At 34.8% G+C, this 22,261-nt stretch overlaps 1 protein-coding gene and 1 pseudogene across 1 annotated transcript; both read right to left on the bottom strand.

Moving 5' to 3' along the window:
- Positions 1-1,386: 1,386 nt before the first annotated feature.
- On the bottom strand, positions 1,387-4,890 carry LOC107936649 (cucumisin-like; annotated as a pseudogene).
- A 2,187-nt stretch (positions 4,891-7,077) lies between these two features.
- Positions 7,078-10,854, bottom strand: LOC107936656 (cucumisin). The gene is made up of 8 exons (XM_016869404.2): positions 10,656-10,854; positions 9,828-9,925; positions 9,488-9,731; positions 8,895-9,408; positions 8,705-8,808; positions 8,384-8,602; positions 8,176-8,287; positions 7,078-8,084 (listed from the first exon to the last, which is right to left on the bottom strand). Exons 1-8 carry the CDS (start codon positions 10,841-10,843, stop codon positions 7,341-7,343), a joined length of 2,223 nt encoding a protein of 740 aa, XP_016724893.1. The 5' UTR covers positions 10,844-10,854; the 3' UTR covers positions 7,078-7,340.
- Positions 10,855-22,261: the final 11,407 nt, after the last annotated feature.

The following is a 22,261-nucleotide window of genomic DNA, read 5'->3' as shown; positions in this document are numbered from 1 at the left end:
CTTAGGAGAAGTATGTCCTGTATTGTGATAGCCAGAGTGCTATTCATCTTGGTAAGAACTCAACTTTTCATGCTAGATCTAAGCATATTGATGTGAGGTACCATTGGATACGAGATGTTCTTGAAGCTAAGCTGTTAGAGCTTCAGAAGATACACACTAATGATAATGGTGCTGATATGTTGACGAAGGCCTTACCAAGAGGTAAGTTTGAAGCATGTTGTTTGACCTCCAGCATGGAGGCATTCCCCACATAGTTGGAGGGGGAGATTTGTTGGGTGTGGGTCCCACTATGTGGGGAACCCTTACACCGGTCAACCCAACTTTAAAGGGGTTGTTTATTTCTTTTGTTTGGTTACAAAAAGGAAAGCTTCTACCACATATTTATTACCCTTTTTGGATTTGACAAAAAGCCATTCTTTTTAGCTTTTACGTGTGGATGTGGGCAGCCATTTATTGAAAGCCAAAAATCAAATTTTAAAAAATAGAGAGATTGAAGCTTGTCAAAAAAAGAGGAGGAGAAATCAGTTTTTTAAGTTTGGTGCAGCAGTGATCAACTCTTCAATCGAAGGCCCATCTGTGGTTCGATTGAGCTGATTGTTGGACAGCAGCTAGGTGATAAGGTGTTCTTGACTTTGTATGGTCGGATTTTTCATCCGAGCCTTGTAGCATTGGAAATACCCGTTTTTCAACAGCTGCATTGTGGTGATGTTCTTCCATTCTTCTCTCTTTTGCTAAAGATTACATATTGTTAGCCTTGTTGGAGTTGAATGCTTGTTGTAGGCTTGATATTGTGATCTTGTAGTTGAACATTTGATGATAGTGGAGTTTTTGATCAGACTCTAAAGTCCCGTGATTTTTACCCTTGATTCAGAGGGGTTTTCCACGAAAAAATATCGGTGTCTCTATTTATTTATTTTTGTTGTGGTTGTATTGGTTGATTTGTGGTTGATTAAGGTTGTTAGAGAATATATTTTGTGCTATTGTGCTTGCCATAATTTTTGACAAGAGTTATAGGGAGAGAAAGAACACCGATTGTGCTTTGCTTTGTTTCGATTGTTTGATTTCTACCCAACAAAAAGAACATATATCATTGGTGAAGAATGATGACGCCGTACATTTTCTTGTGATCAACATTTCTGGCAGAAAGATATATCATTAGTGAAGAATTACAAATTGAAGAAAAATATTAACAACGTGATTAATAGTCATATGTTATTCATTTTTGAATTTGTTGTCTTGATTTTTTTTTGAGAGAATGATTTCTTTTGATAATTCATTTTTCACCAAACAAACACCGTGAAACAATGGAAATGTTTTACTGAAAATATTTAACATCCAAACAAACGTATCCTTAAATTCTTTTTATTTTCAATCTCAGTTATATGATTACAATTGCATCCTAATACAATTGATTATCATGAAACATTGAAATTGAAGCATCAAACACAACAAATAAATAAAACATTTAATACTTTCTTTTTGTTTCCAATAAAATTAATTCATTCGAGTAAGGAAGCATAAGCCACGATAGGGCTCCTCACTTGATGCACTCTGTCGTCCCAAATCAAAGAACCGGAGGCCATAGAGTTCCCGAGTTGTGCTTCGATGGTCACAGTAAAAGATTGCTTTTGGCCAAGAGATTCGAAAGAAAGCACACTAGGTTGAACTTGAATTATGAGTCCTGGTGGAGCATTAACGACCGCCTTGTAAGTCGACAGTGGCGAGCCAACGTTCGTCACTGTCCGATGAAAGACTCGTGTGACCAAATCTCCGGGACTTGTGGATAGTGCGAAAGAAGGGTAGTTTAGATCCCACACAGCTTCATTCATTACTTCTGAACATTTGGTATTACTTTCGGTTATGAGCTTGATTTGTTTAGGACTATATCCTTGTCCACACAAGAATTTAACAAAATCAATCTCCCCAGCATCGTATATCAATCCGGGTCGGGTTGCTAGTGCAGGGTTTATATGGCCTGCACCGTATGCAAACTCAGCTTCGATGTTGTTCTCGAAACTCATCGGAAAAGCTGTTGTCATTAAAGCAGATTTAATGGCGGCAGGGGACCATGTTGGATGAAATGATTTAACATAAGCGGCTGCACCGGTCGCATGGGGACATGACATGGATGTGCCTGAAATAATGTTGTAGGAAACAACTCTTGTATCGTCTTCGGTTTCTGTCAATGGGACAGCTTCAGACCATGCTGCTAAAATGTTGACCCCAGGTGCTGTAAGATCAGGCTGCATCCGAAAACTGAGACAGTAAGAACAGAGGTACGAGCTTTAAGTCTTTACATATTTTGATCTTTAATTTTTCTTTTACATTCACCTTGAGGATGTCTGCTGTGACAGGGTTCGGCCCTCTTGATGAAAATGAAACAACGAATGGAGCGAACTGATTATCTTCGGCATTTGTCTTGAATATTGTTGCAGTTGTGTTTCTATTTGAAACATGACAATTATAAAACAATGATTAATGTACTAAATCAAGTTGAACAAAGCATAATCATGTTTGGTAATGAAAAGTATAAACACTCTGTTGTGTTCACGTAATCGAAAACAATTCTCCCGTCATCCAAATTCAAGTTCGAAAGAGGTAAACCGTAAGCGAAAGCATAATCTTTGTGCCTGCCACTCTGGAACACGGCACCGATGGCACCGGCTTGGACCGGACCATCGGCATTGCTCTCGTAATCACAGAAAACTATTTTTCCTTTCACTAAGTTTTCATCCAATGTATCCGGACCGCAATACCTGGAATTTTCATTGCATTAGGATTAATTTCATAGCATAAAATTTGACATTATCGTTGAAAAGATATACCTCGAGTCCTCGGATGTATAACCTTGCGACGTGTTAGGAGCAGCTGCACCGGCGATGAAAGGGTACATTTTTCCCTTCAGATCGAATGTGTTTATAGAGGTTCCCTAAAAATTAATGTCGCACATAAGTATCAGGTATGTCTAGATCTATCCAAGGGTAGAAATACTCGTCCAAGTCGGAATAATTAACATAAACAAGCTTTCTTACCTCATAGATCAGACCATTGCCGAGCTTGACCTTAGTGACAAACTTTCTATCAATGGTACTAGCAGCCACCAATAAAGACCAAGGCGAAAAGTTTGTAATTGACGACGGACTGGGACCGCTATTACCGGCAGAATTCGATGTCAAGATACCATTTTTCATCGAATGGAAAGCTCCAATAGCAATCGTATCATCAAAATAATCTGACCAGGAAATACCCGACCGAAAGCGAGATTATGTCGACGCCATCAGCTATTGCATCGTCAAACGCTGCAAGAATGTCTTCGTCATAGCAACCATCGTACCAACAAATCTTGTAAACCGCAATGCGTGCCGATGGCACCCCACCACGAGCCGTCCCTTTGGCTAATCCGTATAAGCTCGCCTTGCTAACTAATCCACCAGCAGCCGTCGATGAAGTATGAGTCCCGTGACCTTCGGAGTCTCTCGGCGATCTGTAATCGTACGGACTGTAATCTCCTTTACCTCGGTAATATCTAGCTCCAATTATTTTGCTGAAAAAAAGAATTGCGGCATTGTTAAAAGACTTAATATTTTAAAGGTTTAATGAATATTTCCATTTGATTATGTTTTTACTTGTTGCAAGTGAAATTGGTTGAGCTTTGACATGTTCCTCTCCATTTTCTCGGAATCGGACCGAATCCAGTATCATTAAAGCTTTGAGATTCAGGCCAAATCCCGGTGTCAAGCATTCCGACTATGACATCGCTTTCGATAACCGATCTTTTCACTTTTCTGTTGAATCCCATAAAATCCCAAGACCTTGATGTATGAAGTTGCTTTCTTCGGCTAAGAAAAACTGATACCACCCCATCTTTTCCTGGAAAATAAGATTAAACCCAAAGTTACTAACAAAACGGAAAAGACATTGCATTTTCTTGGTTTGAAAATTTTTCTCGAGAAAACCTCTCAGTTTAGCTGCTTCGTCTTTGGTCAATTTTGCAGCGAAGCCATTGAAGCTCCTGTGGTAGCTGTAGAGCAAAACATCTGATCCAACAGTATTGCTGCATTCATTCATAAGTAGAATCAGAAAATCTCGGTAAAAATGGTCAAATTATGGTCTTGATCCCTTTACTATGCTCAAATTAGGGTTATAGTTCTCATATTTTAACTCAACATAATTTAATTTTAATTGTATAATATTCTTAGTTAATCCAAATAAATAACACCATTATTTGTTCCGATTATAATTCTTACCTGGATTTATCTTTAAAACACCCCTTCTAGGGACATAGACAAGTGGGTAAACGGTGGCCTTGGCTGGTTAGCCCTCCAAAAATAGTAAATATGCTTTTTAGCCTTTTTTTAATTTTATGAAATTATAAGTTAATATAATGGTAAAATTGTACTTTAATTCTATTAAAATTTATGATTTATCTCTGGACTCCCTGAATTAATTTTATTTCTTCGCCCTACCACTTCTATCATAAACACTCTTTCAGCATGATGAGTTGGAAGGGCTGACATTCACATCAACATTTGAACCAGAACAATTAAGAAAGTTACTTATTCGAACTAACTAGTAATATTTTAAAAGCATATGGATCCCAAATTGAGTATGATTAAAGGACTAAAACCACAACTTGACCCAATCAAATCCAAAAGAACATGCAATTAGTAAGTACCCGGGAAGAACTTCATGAAGCATACTGGTGTGAAGGCTTGTAGTTGAAACCTTGCCCTTTGGCAGGCTCCCCATGTAAACAATGTAAACCTGCCTGTTATCAGAGGAACCATGGCTGCACGACATAAACATAGAAAGAGTGAAAATGACAAGTGAAAGCCATGCCAAAGGGGAAGTTCGGGCTGCCATTGTTGAGTTTTGTGGAGCTTGGTTTTGCAGTAGATAATGCCATGGAAAGGGAAATTTATATAGGGTTTTTGAATGAAGTACTGGGAACAAGCTCCAATGGATTCGTTAATTTTTGAATTATTTAAGCATTGTTAAGCTCGCCAATGGAAGAAAATTTTGTCCATTGCCGGCTTTTACCAATTACTATGATCTTCATTCTTCAGTCAAAACGAGTATTTTCTGTTAAATATTATATATTTCATGCCTGAAACATATATTATGATGTTCAGAAACTATTCGAGGGAAAGAGAAAGGGAAAATTGACAATTAATGGCTTTTGATTGCTGAAATACGGTTTACGAAGTTTGGTATGTTATCTGTTTGGTTCTTAGGAAAATTGAGAAAGGGAAAATTCCAAATCATGATAGTTATTTACTAAGCTTGGTGATAGCTTGTTTGACCGTCCAAAAGCATTTAAATTTTTATTGAAATAATATAATTTTTGGCTATCATTTTAGTTTTAAATTTGAAAATTATTTACATCGCATCATCATTTGAAAGTTAAAAATATTATATAATTTTTTTAGTGATGACATGATATAATTTAATAATGTCAAGTTCAGTGTTTTAATAATTGAATCAGTGATTGAATTAGTCAAACCACCTATTTTCGATCTAATTGATTCAATCGATTGGACTGCTAGACCAACAGTAATTAAATAAATAATTAAAAATCTAAAAAAATTTAAAAATTTAAAAATTGAAAAATAAACAATTTATTTAAACCAAGTCAACTTGTTCAACTAATGATTTTTGTCTCAATTTTCAGTTTTTATCAATTTCAAGTAGTTTTCAATTCAATCGGTTCAATCCCTTTGTTCGGGCCGTTAAATTGATCAAGTCTTGATCCAATTAATCCAATCTTGTTCTAGTAACACTGATCACATTATCAAATCTTGACGGAATCTAAATTTAGGTAGCAAAGTGTCCAAAAAAATATAAATACCATAATCAACCTAGTTATCTTTTATTTAAAAATGTATTAACTTTAAAAATGACAAATTGGTGCCTGAAAGACTGTATGAATATCTATAATTAGTAGTAGTAACAAAAGCCATAGTCTACAATTTTTTTTTAAAAAAGTTCTTTTTTCATGTATTTGATATTTCTATGAAAGATAATATTTATATATAGATGTTTAAATTAGTCTCTATATTTTGCAAAAGTAGATTTAGTTCATGTAGTTTAATTTGATCAATTTTAGATCTTGTATTTTTTAAACTGATCAATTTTAATCCTTGAACTTTCAAAATTTAAAATTTTAGTTTTAACTCGAGCAATAGTATTTAAATTTGTTTGGTTAAATGTAATTATTAGTCATGTACTACGCCTATAGTTATATATTTTGTCCATATTCTCCAATTGGATCATTTTAAAACCCTATACTTTTCAAATTTTGAAATTTTAATCTTGACGCAAATGGTAGCCATTAATCTAGTAATTGGATATTTAGTGTGTAATATGTAGGAATAACAAGTTGACATAACATTACATATATAATAATATATTTGCCGCATTAGATTTTGGAAATAACGAAGCTTGACTTAATGAATTTAATAGTTATTATTTGGTGATAACTAAAATTTTAAAATTTGAAAAATATAGTGACTAAAAATGACTAAATTAAAGTAAATAGACTAAATCTACAAATTACATAAAGTATAGGGACTAATAGTAAAATTTAACTTTTATATATACATTTTAAAAAAAAATGAAACAATATAGATTAATTTTATCATTTTTGCTTAATTAAACTTTTGTTCAATAAACAATTAAAACATTACAAGATTATGTCACACCATAACGTAGGTGAAAAAAATTTTATGTAACAGATAAATTTATTCAAAAAATTTGAATTGAAAATAAATGGAGCTATAGTTGGAATGGTTAAGTTAAGCTACGATGTTTTGAGTTCAAATATCATAAAATATATATTTTTTAGAATTTACATAATTTAAATTACAAAATCATTATATTTACTATTTAATAAAATGACTGGTTTTTTATAATTATTCAATTGAGTTGACACCTGGTCAATCGGTGACATCAACTCTGTCAATCCTTTAAATAAAATATAGATAATGATAGTGTTTGTTTTCCAAATCCAATAACAATTTTACTTTCATACAAAAATTGTATGACTCATTTTCTATTTTTTCTCGAAATTTCATTATATGTGATCTTAGAACAATAACAAATGTGTTATTGGAAATTTTGGAACGTTACATACGGTCCTTAAACTCCTCATCTTGTACTAGGCTTAGGAATACTTCAGCTTTTAGAGAATCAACATCAAAGCTCAGCTTCATTTTATTACAGGTCTCACATGAATACAATTTATCATCATGTAAGATAAAAGACAAAAACATTAAAAGACAACAAATAAAATAAAATAAAAAACATCATTAAAACTTTTTTTTTATTCCCTTCAAATGATTTCACTCCACTAAGGAAGCATAAGCAACAATGGGGCTCCTCACTTGATGCACTCCATCATCCCAAATCAATGAACCAGATATCATTGAATTTCCAATTTCAGCTCCCACTGTCACAATAAACGTTAGCTTTTGGCCAAGAGATTTGAAAGAAAGTACACTTGGTTGAACCTGAATTATGAGACCCGGTGGGGCATTAACGACCACCTTGTATGTTGACACTGGCGACCCAACGTTCGTCACCGTCCGATGAAAGACTCCAGTGATTGAATTTCCGGGACTTGTGGATAATGTGAAAGAAGGATAATTTAGATCCCACACCGCTCCGTTTGTTTCTTCGGAACAAGTGAAGTTGCTTTCGGTTATGAGCTTGAGTTGTTTAGGGGTATATCCTTGTCCACACAAAAATTTAACATAATCGATCTCGCCGGCATCATATACCAATCCTGGTTGGGCTGCTTGTGCAGGGTTTATATGACCTGCACCGTATGCGAATTCGGCTTCGAGGTTGTTCTTGGAACTCATTGGAAAAGCTGTTGTCATTAGGGCAGATTTAATGGCAGCAGGGGACCATGTTGGATGAAATGATTTAACATAAGCGGCTGCACCAGTTGCATGGGGACATGACATGGATGTGCCTGAAATAATGTTGTAAGGAACAATTCTTGTATCATCCTTAGTTTCTGTCAATGGGACAGCTTCAGACCATGCTGCTAAAATGTCAACCCCAGGTGCTGTAACATCAGGCTGCATCCAATAATGTTTTTAAGTCCTAAAACAAAAAAATCTAAAAAACCGGACCAAACTAAACGAATTCACCAGAATTCATTTAATTTACCTTAAGGATGTCTGGTGTAGCAGGGTTAGGACCTCGTGATGAAAATGATACAACGAACGGAGCGAATTGATCATCTTCAACATTAGTCTTGAATATTGTTGCGGTGGGGTTTCTATTTCAAACACAGCAACCATAAAACAATGATTAAAGCACTAAATCAAGTTGAATGAAACATAATTATGTTCGGTAATGAAGTTAGTATCTATACTCTGTTGTGTTCACGTAATTTAAAACATTCCTTCCATCATCCAAGTTCAAGTTCGAAAGAGGTAAACTATAAGGAAAAACATAATCTTTGTATACGCCGCTTTGAAACACTGCACCGATGGCACCGGCTTCGGCCGGACCTGTACCGTCGCTATCATAGTCGCAGAAAACAATTTTGCCTTTCACTAAGGTTTCGTTCAATGTTCCTGGACCGCAAAACCTGGCATTTCCATGGCATTAGGATTATGATTCAGAGTTGAATTTTATAGAATAAATTTTGAGATTATTGCTGAATAAATCACCATGAAATACAAAGATATACCTTGAATCCTCGGATGTATAACCTTGAGACGTGTTCGGAGCAGCTGCACCGGCGATAAACGGGTACATTTTTCCCTTTAGATCAAATGTGTTTATGGAGGTTCCCTAGAAAAATAACACATAACCATAGGTCCAATCATTAACACATCTAAATATGCGCTAAACAAGAAAATTTTAAGGAACTTTCTTACCTCATAGATCTTCCCATTTCCGAGCTTGATCTTAGTGATAAACTTTCTATCAATGGTACTAGCAGCTACTGATAAAGACCAAGGCGAAAAGTTTGTAATTGATGACAGAATAGGACCACTATTACCGGCAGAATTCGATGTCAAGACACCATTTTTCATCGAATGGAAAGCTCCGATAGCAATCGTATCATCAAAATACTCCGATGAGAAGAAACTCCCAACAGAAAGGGAGATTATGTCGACGCCATCGGCTATCGCATCGTCAAACGCTGCGAGAATGTCTTCATCATAACAACCATCGGACCAACAAATTTTGTAAACTGCTATGCGAGCCGATGGCACCCCACCACGAGCTGTCCCTTTGGCTATCCCGTATAAGCTTGCCTTGCTAACTAAGCCACCGGCAGCTGTTGATGAAGTATGTGTCCCGTGACCTTCGGAGTCTCTCGGGGATTTGTAATCGTATGGACTGATATCTCCATTAGCTCGATAATACTTGGCTCCAATTATTTTCCTGAAAGAGAATTGCAATTATTCAACCAGTTGGACCTACCGATTGAATCTGAATTTTTAATACTTGGTTTTGACTTTACCTATTGCAAGTGAAATTGGATGAGCTTTGGCAGGTGCCTTTCCATTTTTTGGGAATCGGACCGAGTCCGGTGTCGTTAAAGCTTTGAGATTCTGGCCAAATCCCAGTATCAAGCATTCCGACGATAATGTCGCTTTCGATAATTGATCTTTTCACCTTTTTGTTGAATCCCATAAAGTCCCATGACCTTGTTGTGTGAAGCTGCTTCTTTTGGCTACGGAAAACTGATACCACCCCATCTTTTTCTGTAAAAAGAAATTAAACCCAAAGTTACTAACATAATGGAGGAGACAATGGAGTTTTAAAATTATAATTTTGGCCAAGGAATTTTCTAGAGAAACCTCTCAGTTTAGCTGCTTCATCTTTGGTCAATTTGGCAGCAAATCCATTGAAGCTCCTGTGGTAGCTGTAGAGCAAAACTTCGGATCCAACTGTACTGCTGCATTCGTTCATAAGCAGAGTTAGAAAATCTCGATAAAAAATATTAAACAATGGTTTTTATCCCACTACTATGCTATAATTACAGTTTTAATTCTTGTACTTAAGGCATAATTTAATTTTTCTACTTTTATAATATTATTAATTAATCCAAATAAGTAACATTATTAATAGTAATTGTGATTAGAATTCTTAAGTGAATTTATATTTAAAACACTGCTGCCAGGGGCATAGACAAGTGGGCAGAAAGTGGCCTTTCCCCTCTCTAAAAAAATGAAAAATTTGCTTTTTAGCTCTTTAAATTTTATGAAATTATAAATTAGTATAATTGTAAAATTGCACTTTTGAGTCTCTTAAAATTTATGATTCATCTTTTCCCCAAAGTAATTTATGAATTGGAAGGCATGCTTTTAAAAAAAACAAATGCACATCATCATTTAAACCAGAATAATTAATGAAGCTTTCTGTATTAACTATCTAATTTACTTTATGAATTGGAAGGCATGCTTTTAAAAAAAACAAATGCACATCATCATTTAAACCAGAATAATTAATGAAGCTTTCTGTATTAACTATCTAACGATATTATAAAGGTAAAAAATAGAGAGATTAAATTACGCCAAATAAAGGTATATGGACTAAATCCCAAATTCAAGTATGATTGAAGAACAAAACCATAATTAGACCTAAAAAATCCAAAAAAGCATGCAATTAATAAGAAGATGAAGAACCTGGGAAGAACTTCATGAAGCATACTGGTGTGAAGGCTTGTAGTTGAAACCTTGCCCTTTGGCAGGTTCCCCATGTAAACAATGTAAACCTGTCTTTTATCAGAGGAACCATGGCTGCACCATATAAACATGGAAAGTGTGAATATGATAAGCGAAAGCCTTACCAAAGGGGAGGTTTGGGCTGCCATTGTTGAGTTTTTGGAGCTTGATTTTGCAGTAGATAATGCCATGGAAAGGGGACTTTATATAAGTTTTTTGAGTGTGGTGTTGGTATAAACTCCATTGGATTCGTTAATTTTTGAAGCATTTAAGCATTGTTAAGCTCGCAAATGGAACAAGATTATCCATTGCCGGCTTTTACTAATTACTATGATCTTCATTCTGCAATGAAAATTTTATTAAATAGTTCGTTTACTGTAATTGCAGAGATCTTTTTCCAATTTTTATATAATGTTCAGAAACTTGAGAAATTTGTTATGTTCTACGTTTGGTTCTTGGGAAAATTGAGAAAGGGAATATTCCAAATAATGATATTCAATTACTAGCTGGCTGATAGCTTCCTTCGGCAAAAAGTCCAAAACAATTTTGTTCTTTGCTTTGGGAATTCAGCTTGGCTGATGTTTTGTATTCAGAAATTTTTTGACCTTAAAATAACTAATTGGTGCCGGAAAGAAACAATGTATGAAAATATGTTAGGGTCGTAAAACCTGAACAGTTGAAGGGTGTCGAATACAAAAAAAAAAGAAGAAGTATTTTTATATCTAAACAGTAAATAAATATTAATATAGAGATTAAGGTTCATCTCATAGAAATTGAAAGATTTAAAATTATTGTTCGGTTCAATCAAGTTACACTTCTAGGCCATTATCATGCCCACAACGTGTGACAGTCTTTAAAAAATAAAAAGAGGTTTAAAATATGATAAAAGTAAAATTGTAACACTCCCTACTAATATTCGTTGTCAAAATAAGGATCGAGGCATTACCGGAGTTTACGAATTAAATTTTTTTTAAATTTTTTTAACTCAATATAACCCCTTTATAGATATCTAACCTTCCCTCCAATTTTAAACCGAGACCAATCCACATCAACCAATCCAATTCAACATATTTTCAAGATAGATTCATGCATATTTATAAGATAACCTCATCACATACCAAAACCAAGATTTGTTAGCCATACCAGTGGCTAACCTTACATTCATTTCACATTTACATTTACTTTATTAATTTATACATGCCATTAATTTTTAAAATAAAGTTTCTTTATATATAGAAATCTTGAGGTTGATAGTGTAATGTGTCTCCGACCGAATCCGACCTCCGAGTTCTTAACACTACAAAACAGGGGAAAAGGAAACAGGGTAAGCACTTTGTGCTTAGTAAGCTCATCTAACAAGAATTATACTTACCTAATATTTTCAATACAATGCAACAAACATTCATATATCTATCAATGCATTATTACCCTAACATGCACAAACACAACATTCAAGTTAGTCCAATAATTTCCATGTATCAATAATATATACCATGATTGATGAGCTCATCGATACCATGATTTCCATTCCCTTGTTACTTTTCTATATTTATCCCATTAAATTTCTCGGAATTTTGTTGGATTTTCAGAGGTACACTTTTAGTATACAAATCGAGGTCCGTCAATTCATATTCATGTGCGCACATTTCCATTTCAGAGAGCACACTCCCGCTAACCTCATTCTTACAGCGGGATTACCAGTCCAGGCTAAATCCCCTATAATATAAACTCATAAAGTATTGTTGCGATTACCAGTCTAGGATAAATCCCCTGCAAGGACAATTACTCTAATGAGCTTGGATCTGAATTACCAGTTCAGACTAAATTCAGACCCTAATTCGGATTACCCGTCCGGGCTAAATCTATTTTCCACATATTCTTCGGGAGGGCTATATCAAGATAGGATCACCCGTCCGAGCTAGATCCTTTTTACCGTAAATTCCTTTTCAGAGATCCATTGAATTTTCCTTTCATTCAACCGGGATTTCTTCCCCTTTTTATCAAATATATCAATGTTTCATCAATTTTCATACAATGAACATTCAAATCATATTCACATCAATAACATATATTTCAAGCATTTAAGAATATAATTCAAGTTACACGAGCTCACCTCGATACTTGTTGATATACAAAAATCTACTAATCTCAAACTTTTTTCTTTCCTCAATCTAGCTTCGTATTTGAATTTTCTCTATCTAAATAAATAAATTTAATTATCAATTTAATACATTTAATGTTCATATGCAATATTCTCTATAATTCCACTATTATTTATAGTTCATTCAAAGTTGTCTACTTAAGTTATAGTCACTAAATTATTTTTATTTTGAGCTACAAAACTCCAAATTAGGATACGCTAATTTTCCCTGAAACTAGGCTCACATATTTTCTTACTATAAAAGTTTCATAATTTTTGGTTTAGCCACTAAGTACAGTTTATTCTTTAAATTCACCCCTATTCTGCTGTCTGACAGTTCTGACCCTTCTTCACTAAAAAATTAATTATCTCTTCATACAGGATTCGAATGATGTTCCCATTTGTTTTTCTTGAAAATAGACTCATTCAGGATTCTAAAAATATAAATTTAAGCCCCTTTATTTTTCTTCAATTTTTTATGATTTTTCAAAGTCAGAACAGGGGAACCCAAATTCATTTTGACCTTGTCTCACAAAATTTATTATATCTCATGATTTACAATTCCATTACTTACATTGTTTCTTCTATGAGAAATTAGACTCAATAAGCTTTAATTCTATAATTTGTTTATCTTCTAATTCAATTTCCACAATTTATGGTGATTTTTAAAAGTTAGTTTAATGCTGCTGTCCAAAACTGTTTTAGTGCAAACTGTTTATTACCATTTTGCCCCTAAGCTTTTAGTAAATAATAATTTCATCCCTACTCAATTAGCCTCTCAATTGAGCTGATTTTTCTCAATTAACACTTTATTCTATGAATTTAAACTACTTTTTAACCTTTGGGAATCAGAATTTCAGCACTAGGCTTTAATTCCAAACATTTTCACAATTAGGTCCTAAAAATCAATTTCTATTGAAATTACCTAATAAAATCATCTCATAAACAAATTAAAGCTTCAATTTCATGCTATTTCATCAAAAACTTATAGAACTCAACCATGGTGACTTTCAATTTCATCCATGAAATCAAAAACTAATGAATTTAATAGTAGGACCTAATTGTAAAAGTCTTGGAAACATAAAAATTACAAGAAATAGGCAAGGATTAACTCACTTGGTGCAAAAATTATGGAATGCCAGCTTAAAGAACCCCTCATATGGCGTTTTGGTTGATGAGAATGAAGAAAAATGAAGAGAAATCTAGATATTTCCTATTTAGTCATATCTTTATTTAGTTAATTATGCAATATTCTAATTTTGCCCTTAAATCATCAATTTTCCTGCTGAGTTCATGCCCTTGCCGTCCAGCCCAAATAAATTTTGGGTCTAATTGCCTTTTGAATCCTTTCTCATTAGACACTTAAGCTATTTAATCATTCTAACAACTTTTACAACTTTTCCAATTTAGTCCTTTTCATTTAATTGACTACCTAAACAGTAAAATTTCCTAACGTTTATAAAAATATTTATAAAAATTTCATTGAATACCACATCACTAACATTTCATAAATATTTATAAAAATATTTGCAACTCGGTTTTATGAGATCGAGATCTTGATACCTTGTTTTTACCCAATTTCTTTAATAATTTCTTTTTCTAACTAACCACTAAATTAGTAAAATTTTTCTATAGATATTTTCATACAATTTTCCTATGATATTAATATTCATGCAATAATTTTTTAAAATAATTTCTCTTTAAATCGAATTTTTGGTTACGAAACCACTGTTCCGATAATTTTGAATTTAGGCCATTACAACTCTCCCCCCTTTAAGGATTTTCGTTGATGCGTCGTTGAGAGCACCAAAAATATCCTATTCCCTGTAAAATAACGAAAGAGAAATAGTAAAGGGGAAGTAGGGTCGAATCCTCAGGGACCGGATTATATGAATGCTTGTTTCTCGAAATCCTAGGCAGAATCGTGCCCAAGAAAACCTGCGTTCCTAGAAAAAATAAAAAAACAGAATTAAAGAATTGATTTTGGAAGCAAAAAATAAAATAAAAACAGAATTTAAAATTTACTGATATTATGATTACGAAAATAATAAAAATAATAAAGAGAGTTTTAAGAGAAAAGAAATTCTTATGGGAAAGTTCCAGCCTCCGGTTGTCTCATTCCGCCTTGGGCTCAATCTTTGGCTTTTGGATGATCCTTCTTGACTCAAGTAAGCGAGTTATAGCGGAAGAGGACGCCTACGACCACCAGCTCCAAAGATTAGACTTACGATTTTTAGGGAACCTTACTCTAGCCAATAATCTATGCTAGATGAACGCTTCTCAATGGCGAATCCCACGCAATGGCGAATCCCACGCCATTTTGTCTCTTTGGCTCGCCAACCTCTGACGCAGTAAGTTAACGAACCGACTATGCAATCCTTCCAAAACATACAAAGCAGCCACCTTTGCATATGCTGAAAAGCTTACTTCTTAAGGGCCATGGACGGAAGCGTCAGCCCGGAGTGCGGAGAAACGATGAATACTTGGTGAGAAGGCTAAGTACGGATTCTAGGCCTCAAGAACCCTTTTTGGGGAAATATTGACAACTTTTGGCTAGAAGGGTTTTTGTGGCTCATGATAATGGTGGAAAAGAAAATAAATATAAAAATAGAAAAGAGAATTTTATTGAAAGAAAATATGAAGAAACAAAAGCCTAGACTTTCAGGGGGAGAGTGTTTACAAAAAAAGATGCTCTCACACCCCTATTTATAGTGCTAGGGAGATAGTCTAATTGAACTTAAATTCTAAAAAGATAAATACATTTAATTAAAGATAAACAAAGATAATTAAAATAAAATCCTAAATTTGAATAATCCTAATAATTATCTTAATATTAATTATCCTAATAAAATAAAATAAAATAGAGTCTTCCAAAATAAAATCTCTTCTATTTGCTTTTAAGTCCTTGTGCCTTCCATGTTCGCACTTTTGGCACCATATTTGTCCCACGTTGCATATTGGCCCATTTTCTAAATTGACGCTTTTTCCCTTGAATTTACTTTTCGCCTCCAATTTAGTCCCTAAAAGATAAAAAGACATAAATAGCTCAAATTAGTAGGCTCAAGCTCAAAATAAACACCTGATTAATATATAAAAATACGTCATTTTAGAGTATTATCATTCGTCCTCAAAAATCTTACCGGTAAAGAGGTTTGAGTATTGTTTACTCATTGCCTCCTCCGGTTCCCATGTCACTTCCTCAATCCTGTGTTTTTTCCACAATACTTTCACCAAATTTATCTTTTTATTTCTAAGCTCCTTTGTTTCCCGTGCCAATATCTTGATCGGTTCTTCACTATAAGTCATATTCGGTTGAATCTCCACTTTTGTCGGAGAAATAACATTTGAAGGATCTGATCGATATCGTCGTAGCATAGATACATGAAAAATATTATGGATTCTATCAAGTTCCGGTGGTAATGCCAATCGATAAGCGACTGGTCCAATTCTTTCTATGATTTCATATGGTCCGAAAAATCTTGGACTCAATTTACCTTTTCGACTGAATCGGGGAACTTTCTTCCAAGGAGACACTTTCAAGAATACCTTGTCACTGATCTAAAATTCAATCTCTTTTCGTTTAAAATCGGTATATAATTTTTGACGATTGGAAGTTGCTTTTAAACTATCCCGAATAACCTTTACTTTTTATTCTGTTTCCCAGATCAAATCAATCCAATGTATCTTCTTTTCACTGAGCTCTGTCCAATATAACGGTGTTCTACATTTTCTACCATACAAAGCTTCATACGGAGCCATTTTAGTACTAGATTGATAATTATTATTGTAAGCAAATTCAATCAAAGGTAGATACCTCTCCCAGTTACCTTCAAACTCTAGTATACAACATCGGAGCATATCTTCCAATACTTGAATTACACGCTCAGATTGGTCATCTGTCTGAGGATGAAATGCAATGTTGAAATACAACTGAGTACCCAAGGCTTCTTGCAATTTTTCCCAAAAACAGGAAGTAAATCTAGGATCTCTATTCGATATAATGGAGACAGGCACTCCATGTAGCTTGACAATCTCAGATATGTACAATTCAGCCAGATTATCTAAAGAATAATCCATACGTACTAGAATAAAGTGCGCTAAATTTGTCAATCGGTCAACAATCACCCAAATAGCATCTTTTTTCCTCAGAGACAACGGTAACCCCGATACAAAATCCATAGTGATTCTTTCTCATTTCTATTCCGGTATAGTGATTGGCTGAAGTAACCCCGAAGGTACCTGATGTTTAGCTTTAACCTGCTGACATACCAAAAACTTTGATACAAACTCAGAGATATCACGTTTCATACCCGACCACCAGTATATCTTTTTCAAATCATTATACATTTTATTACTCCCCGGATGTATAGACATAGTACTGCTATGAGCCTCGTGTAGAATCTTCTGTATGAGCTCTATATCCTTCAGTACACAAACTCTGCCTCTGAATAATAAACAACCATCAGAACCAATCTGAAACTCTAAATCAATACCTGACTCACACTGTGCCCGTTTAACCTGTAACTTATCATCATTTTTCTGAGCTTCACATATTTGCTATAGAAATGTCGATTTAGCTCTCAATTCAGCTATGATTGGACCATCATCAGTCAGTGAAAACTGGGTATTCATAGCTCGTAAAGCAAACAAAGATTTTTAGCTCAAAGCATCAGCTAGAACATTAGCCTTACCCGGATGGTAATCAATAATCAAATCATAGTCCTTTATCAGTTCAAGCCACCTGCGCTGTCTTAAATTCAAATCTTTCTGCGTCATCAAATATTTCAAGATTTTATAATTAGTATAAATATGACATTTCTCACCGTACAAGTAATGTCGCCATATCTTCAGCGCAAATACAATAGCAGCTAATTCAAGATCATGTACTGAGTAATTTCTTTCATGTGGTTTAAGTTGTCTTGAAGCATAGGCTATTACTTTATCTTCTTGCATCAAGACGCAACCTAAACCAGTTAATGAGGCATCATTGTAAATAAAAAATTCCTTACCCAGTTCAAGTTGCACTAATACATGTACTTTCGTTAGTAGATCTTTCAATTGATTGAAACTCTGCTGACATTCATCAATCCACTCGAACTTTACATCTTTCCTTTTTTGACATACTTCTGTGCTGCCATCACTAAAATCACATCAGATAACCCCTCTGTCTGATCAAATTTAACCTAGAGTAACTCACCATTCTGACATTTTAGTACAATATATTTCTGCCTACAATTTAGTACTGCATCATGCTGGGTTAGCCAATCCATGCCCAATATCACATCAAATTCATCAAATGGCAGTAACATCAAATCAGCCAAGAAACAATAACCTCTTACTATCAGTAGACAATTTTTACAAATTTTATCCACCAAAACAGATTGGCCCAGGGGGTTCGAGATTTTAACCACAAATTCAATAGGTTCAATAGATAAATCTTTAACACATGCAAGTTTTATACATATATATATATATGAATGCATAGAACCGGGATCAATTAATGTAGTAATACCAGTGTCAAGTAAAGAAAATGTTCCAGTAATAACATCGACTGCTGAGGCATCTTCTCTAGCACGAATGGCATATGTCCTAACAGGTGTTCGTGCCTCAGGCCTGCCTGCAGTATCTTTTGTAGCTCTTCGGCTACCACTGACATTACCTGATGGTCGAGGTGGTCTACCCCTCGAAATTGGATTAATCGGCTTCGATGTCTATTCAGCTTTTTTTTCACCTCTTTCTGGACAATCTCTGAGGAAATGATCAAATGAATCGCATCGGTAACAAGCCCCATTTTTCAGCTGACATTCTCCAAAATGAGCTTTATTATAGTATTGGCATCTCGGTTTAGGGGTACCAACACTGCCAACACTGCCCACTGATAGATTGGAAGATCTTGAATTAGTGCGTTAAGAACCTCGTTCTCTACCAAATACTCAGTGGCTGAGGTAGAATGATCCTGGTACTTCTTCAATTTCTTTGGAGCAGAAAACTGAGATTTTCCCATCGGTCTTTTACTAAAAATTTGAGCTTCCCTCTCAGCCTGTTTCTTCTCTTTGCTCAATTCTTCTACTTTATAAGCTCTCTCTGCCAATGTAGCAAACTCTCGAATTTTAAGAATTCCGATCAGTAGCTTAATGTAACGCCCCAATTTTCGGGAATTCTGTGAATGTTGGCAAAATTTCATGCTTTAATTTTGTCATTTGTGAGTGAAATTATGAAATAGGACCTATGTGAAAATGTTTGAAAATGCTATAGGCTAAATTGAAGTGGCCAAATAAATAGGAGTGAAAAATAGGAGGATTTGCATGACAAACCTCCCATTTTACATGAAGTGGCCAGCCATCATGTTGTTGTAGACAAAATGTGCACTTGATATCCATAATTTATGGTACAAATTGATACAAATTGATAATGGGTTAGGTAAATGTTCCATGATAATGGGTTAGGTAAATGTTCCATGATAATGGGTTAGGTAAATGTTCCATGATTGGAATTTCATGTCTTTTGTATTAAAGAATTAAATGGATGAAATATGAAATTTTATTAAAACAAAAAGGGGTGAAAAGAACAAAGTTTTGTCCATCTTTGTTCATCATAGCCTAAAGTTAGAGAAGAGAAAGGAGAGGAGAAAGCTCTTGAATGTTCGGTCACTTGGGGAAGAAAATTGAAGGTAAGTTCATGGTAGTTTGCTTCTATCTTGATGTTCATGAGTTCTTCTTGATTCCACCTTAACTCTTGAAGCATATTTTGGCTTTTGGTTGTGCTGTGAGCATTTGGTCATGAATTAAAATGAAGGAAATGGTTGTTGTTTCATGTTCTTTTGATGAAAAATGGAAGATATGTGAAGTTGAGCCAAACAAATGAGCATGCATGTGCTTAGATGCTAAGGGGAAAAATCGGCTAATATGTTGTGCTTTAAAATGATGAAATGGAGATTATACTTAAGTAAAATCATAGATATGTGATGATTGATTGGTGATATACATGTTTAAATAACATGCATGCAAGTTATGTGTGAAAGAGTGATTTGGTAATAAATCTGCTTGGGACAGCAGCAGTAACATGAATTTGGAAAATCACCATAAATTGTGAGAGATGAGTTAGAAGGTGAATAAATTATGTAATTAAAGCTTAATGAGTCTAGTTTCAAATGAAATAAATGAGAACATATTTCAAATTCTGTACAATGAGAAATTTGATTCGTAATGAAGAGTGGTCAGATTAGTCAAATAGTGAAACATGGGAAACTTTAAGAAAAATCTGGTATTGATTGGATAAACCAAAAATTCTGAAAATTTTATGGATAGAAGATATATGAGTTTATTTTCAGGGAAAATTAACGGCACTTGATTTGGAGTTTCGTAGCTCCAGTTATAAATGATTTAGTGACTGTTGCTCAGGAAGATAGCTTGCAGTGAAATTATGATTATGTGGTAAACAATGAGAAAAATTTGTTAATGAATTGCTTATTGATTTCTTATAAGCTTACTATGATCTGTAGGTGTGGTTGGCCGAATATTGTAAGGGGTTAATACGTAGTTCGTATTTGAATAGTTAGATTAACGTGTTAGTAATCCAATTGTAGGCAGTTTATGTGTGGATCACGTCAGCATATCGTCGCAAACAGGTGTGTAACTAACACCCTCTTTCTTAGTTTGGATCGGCAAAAGTCGAAAAGCCGAAATGTCGAAAATCGGTATTTTGTAGATTTGCGAGTGTGCGAATGCTCGTGAGGTAAATCGATTAATGTTTTTGGTAAGCTGCAAAATTTGGACTGCAAAGTGCATGATTTCTGTGCCCTCGATATTTTTGGGCTTAATGGGCCAAAATTGGAATGATGGGCCAACGGGCCCAACTCGGTAAGAACCCTCGGTACGTGATTCTGTTAGTACGTGAGAAGTAAGAATATGCATGAAAACCCCTAAAATAGATAAATTACTGAAATACCTTTAAAAGTGGAAAATTTACAGTTTTACCCCTAGTAGATAAATTACCGAAATACCCTTAGGGTTAAATTGACCTAAATGCATGTTTGACTGTTGTTATTTACTGCATGCCATGTTGTTATTATCTGATGCATGGGATTGGGATATTGACGGAGGAAGTACTGAAAGTGGCTTGTCCACGTACTGGAGGCTTTGCCTCAATTTACTGTTAACTGAGCAGCAAGGCTGCAACTGTGGAGTGTTGGGCTGGGTGGGTTGAGCTATTCCCCACATGGAGTGTAGGGCTGGTATGGGTGGAGTGTAATGGTTGGTGGGTTGAGTAGTCTCCCCAAATGGGCTTGCATATGTTATTGATGTTGCATGTATTTTGAAATGGGCCTATGGGCCATACTGTTATCTGAATAAGGGGCTAAGACCCAGTTTATTGTAATCTGAAAAGGGCTCTGGTCCAGTATCACTGTTACCTGAATGGGCTTAGGCCCAATAGGCTTGAGCTGACTTGGGCTTTGAATGGGTTTTCCTTACATACTGAGTTTCCCAAACTCACCCCTTTTATTTTCATCCACGCAGGAAAACCCCAACCATAGTGGGCTTGGAGCTGTGAGGGAATTCGGAGTGGCCACCCATTCTGAAAGTTTGGTTTTCTTCTGGTGAACTGGACATCCTATTATTTACATTTGAAGTTTTGGGTTTTTAAATGTAATAAGGCCGCTTAATTATTTTTTATGGTTTTAATATGTATTACTAAGATAGGTATTACTTATTTTAACTGTTGAAATTGGATAGCTTTAGGGCGCGTTTTCAAAAATAACAATTGATTTCAAAATAACACGACAACAAGCAAAGCTTCCGCAATGAAAGTATTTTCCAAAATTAATCACTTTTCCTAAAAATGACATAATCAAATCGGTTTCCTAGAAATATCCATGACGTTAAGGTGTGGCAATGGCGGTATGCATGTCTAGGATTGGATCCGAAGGGAGCTTGGTACTTAAGCAGTCCGATGGACTCACCACCTCTTTTTCGGTTTCCTACTTGGTGCACAGCTTCCATTCACTTTAACCTATAATGAAATTATCTTTTAAAACACTAAGTAGGTTTTTCTGGATCAACAATATAAAATGTTTTGAACGCTTCGATGTGGCATGTCGGATCCGTCCATAACGTCTGGGTCGGGTTTGGGGTGCTACACTTAATATCTTTATTCAACCCTTCTTCGAATCGTTTGCACATTTCAGCTTCTAAATGTACCCATTCTTGAGCATATTTACTCAACCGAACAAATTCTCTTTCATACTCAGATACTGATCTGTTGCCCTGTTTCAACTCAAGAAATTCTTTTCTTTTCTGATCAAGGAACCTCTGGATGATATATTTCTTTTTAAATTCATTCTGAAAGAACTCCCATATAATTTCTTCTTTTGGAACAACTGAAGCTTTAGTATTCCACCAATGATAAGCTGTATTTTTTAGCAATGAGA

This window comes from Gossypium hirsutum, chromosome A10 (genome assembly GCF_007990345.1).
Source record: "Gossypium hirsutum isolate 1008001.06 chromosome A10, Gossypium_hirsutum_v2.1, whole genome shotgun sequence".
Lineage (NCBI taxonomy): Eukaryota > Viridiplantae > Streptophyta > Magnoliopsida > Malvales > Malvaceae > Gossypium > Gossypium hirsutum.
This window is presented reverse-complemented; position numbering and strand designations above follow the sequence as displayed.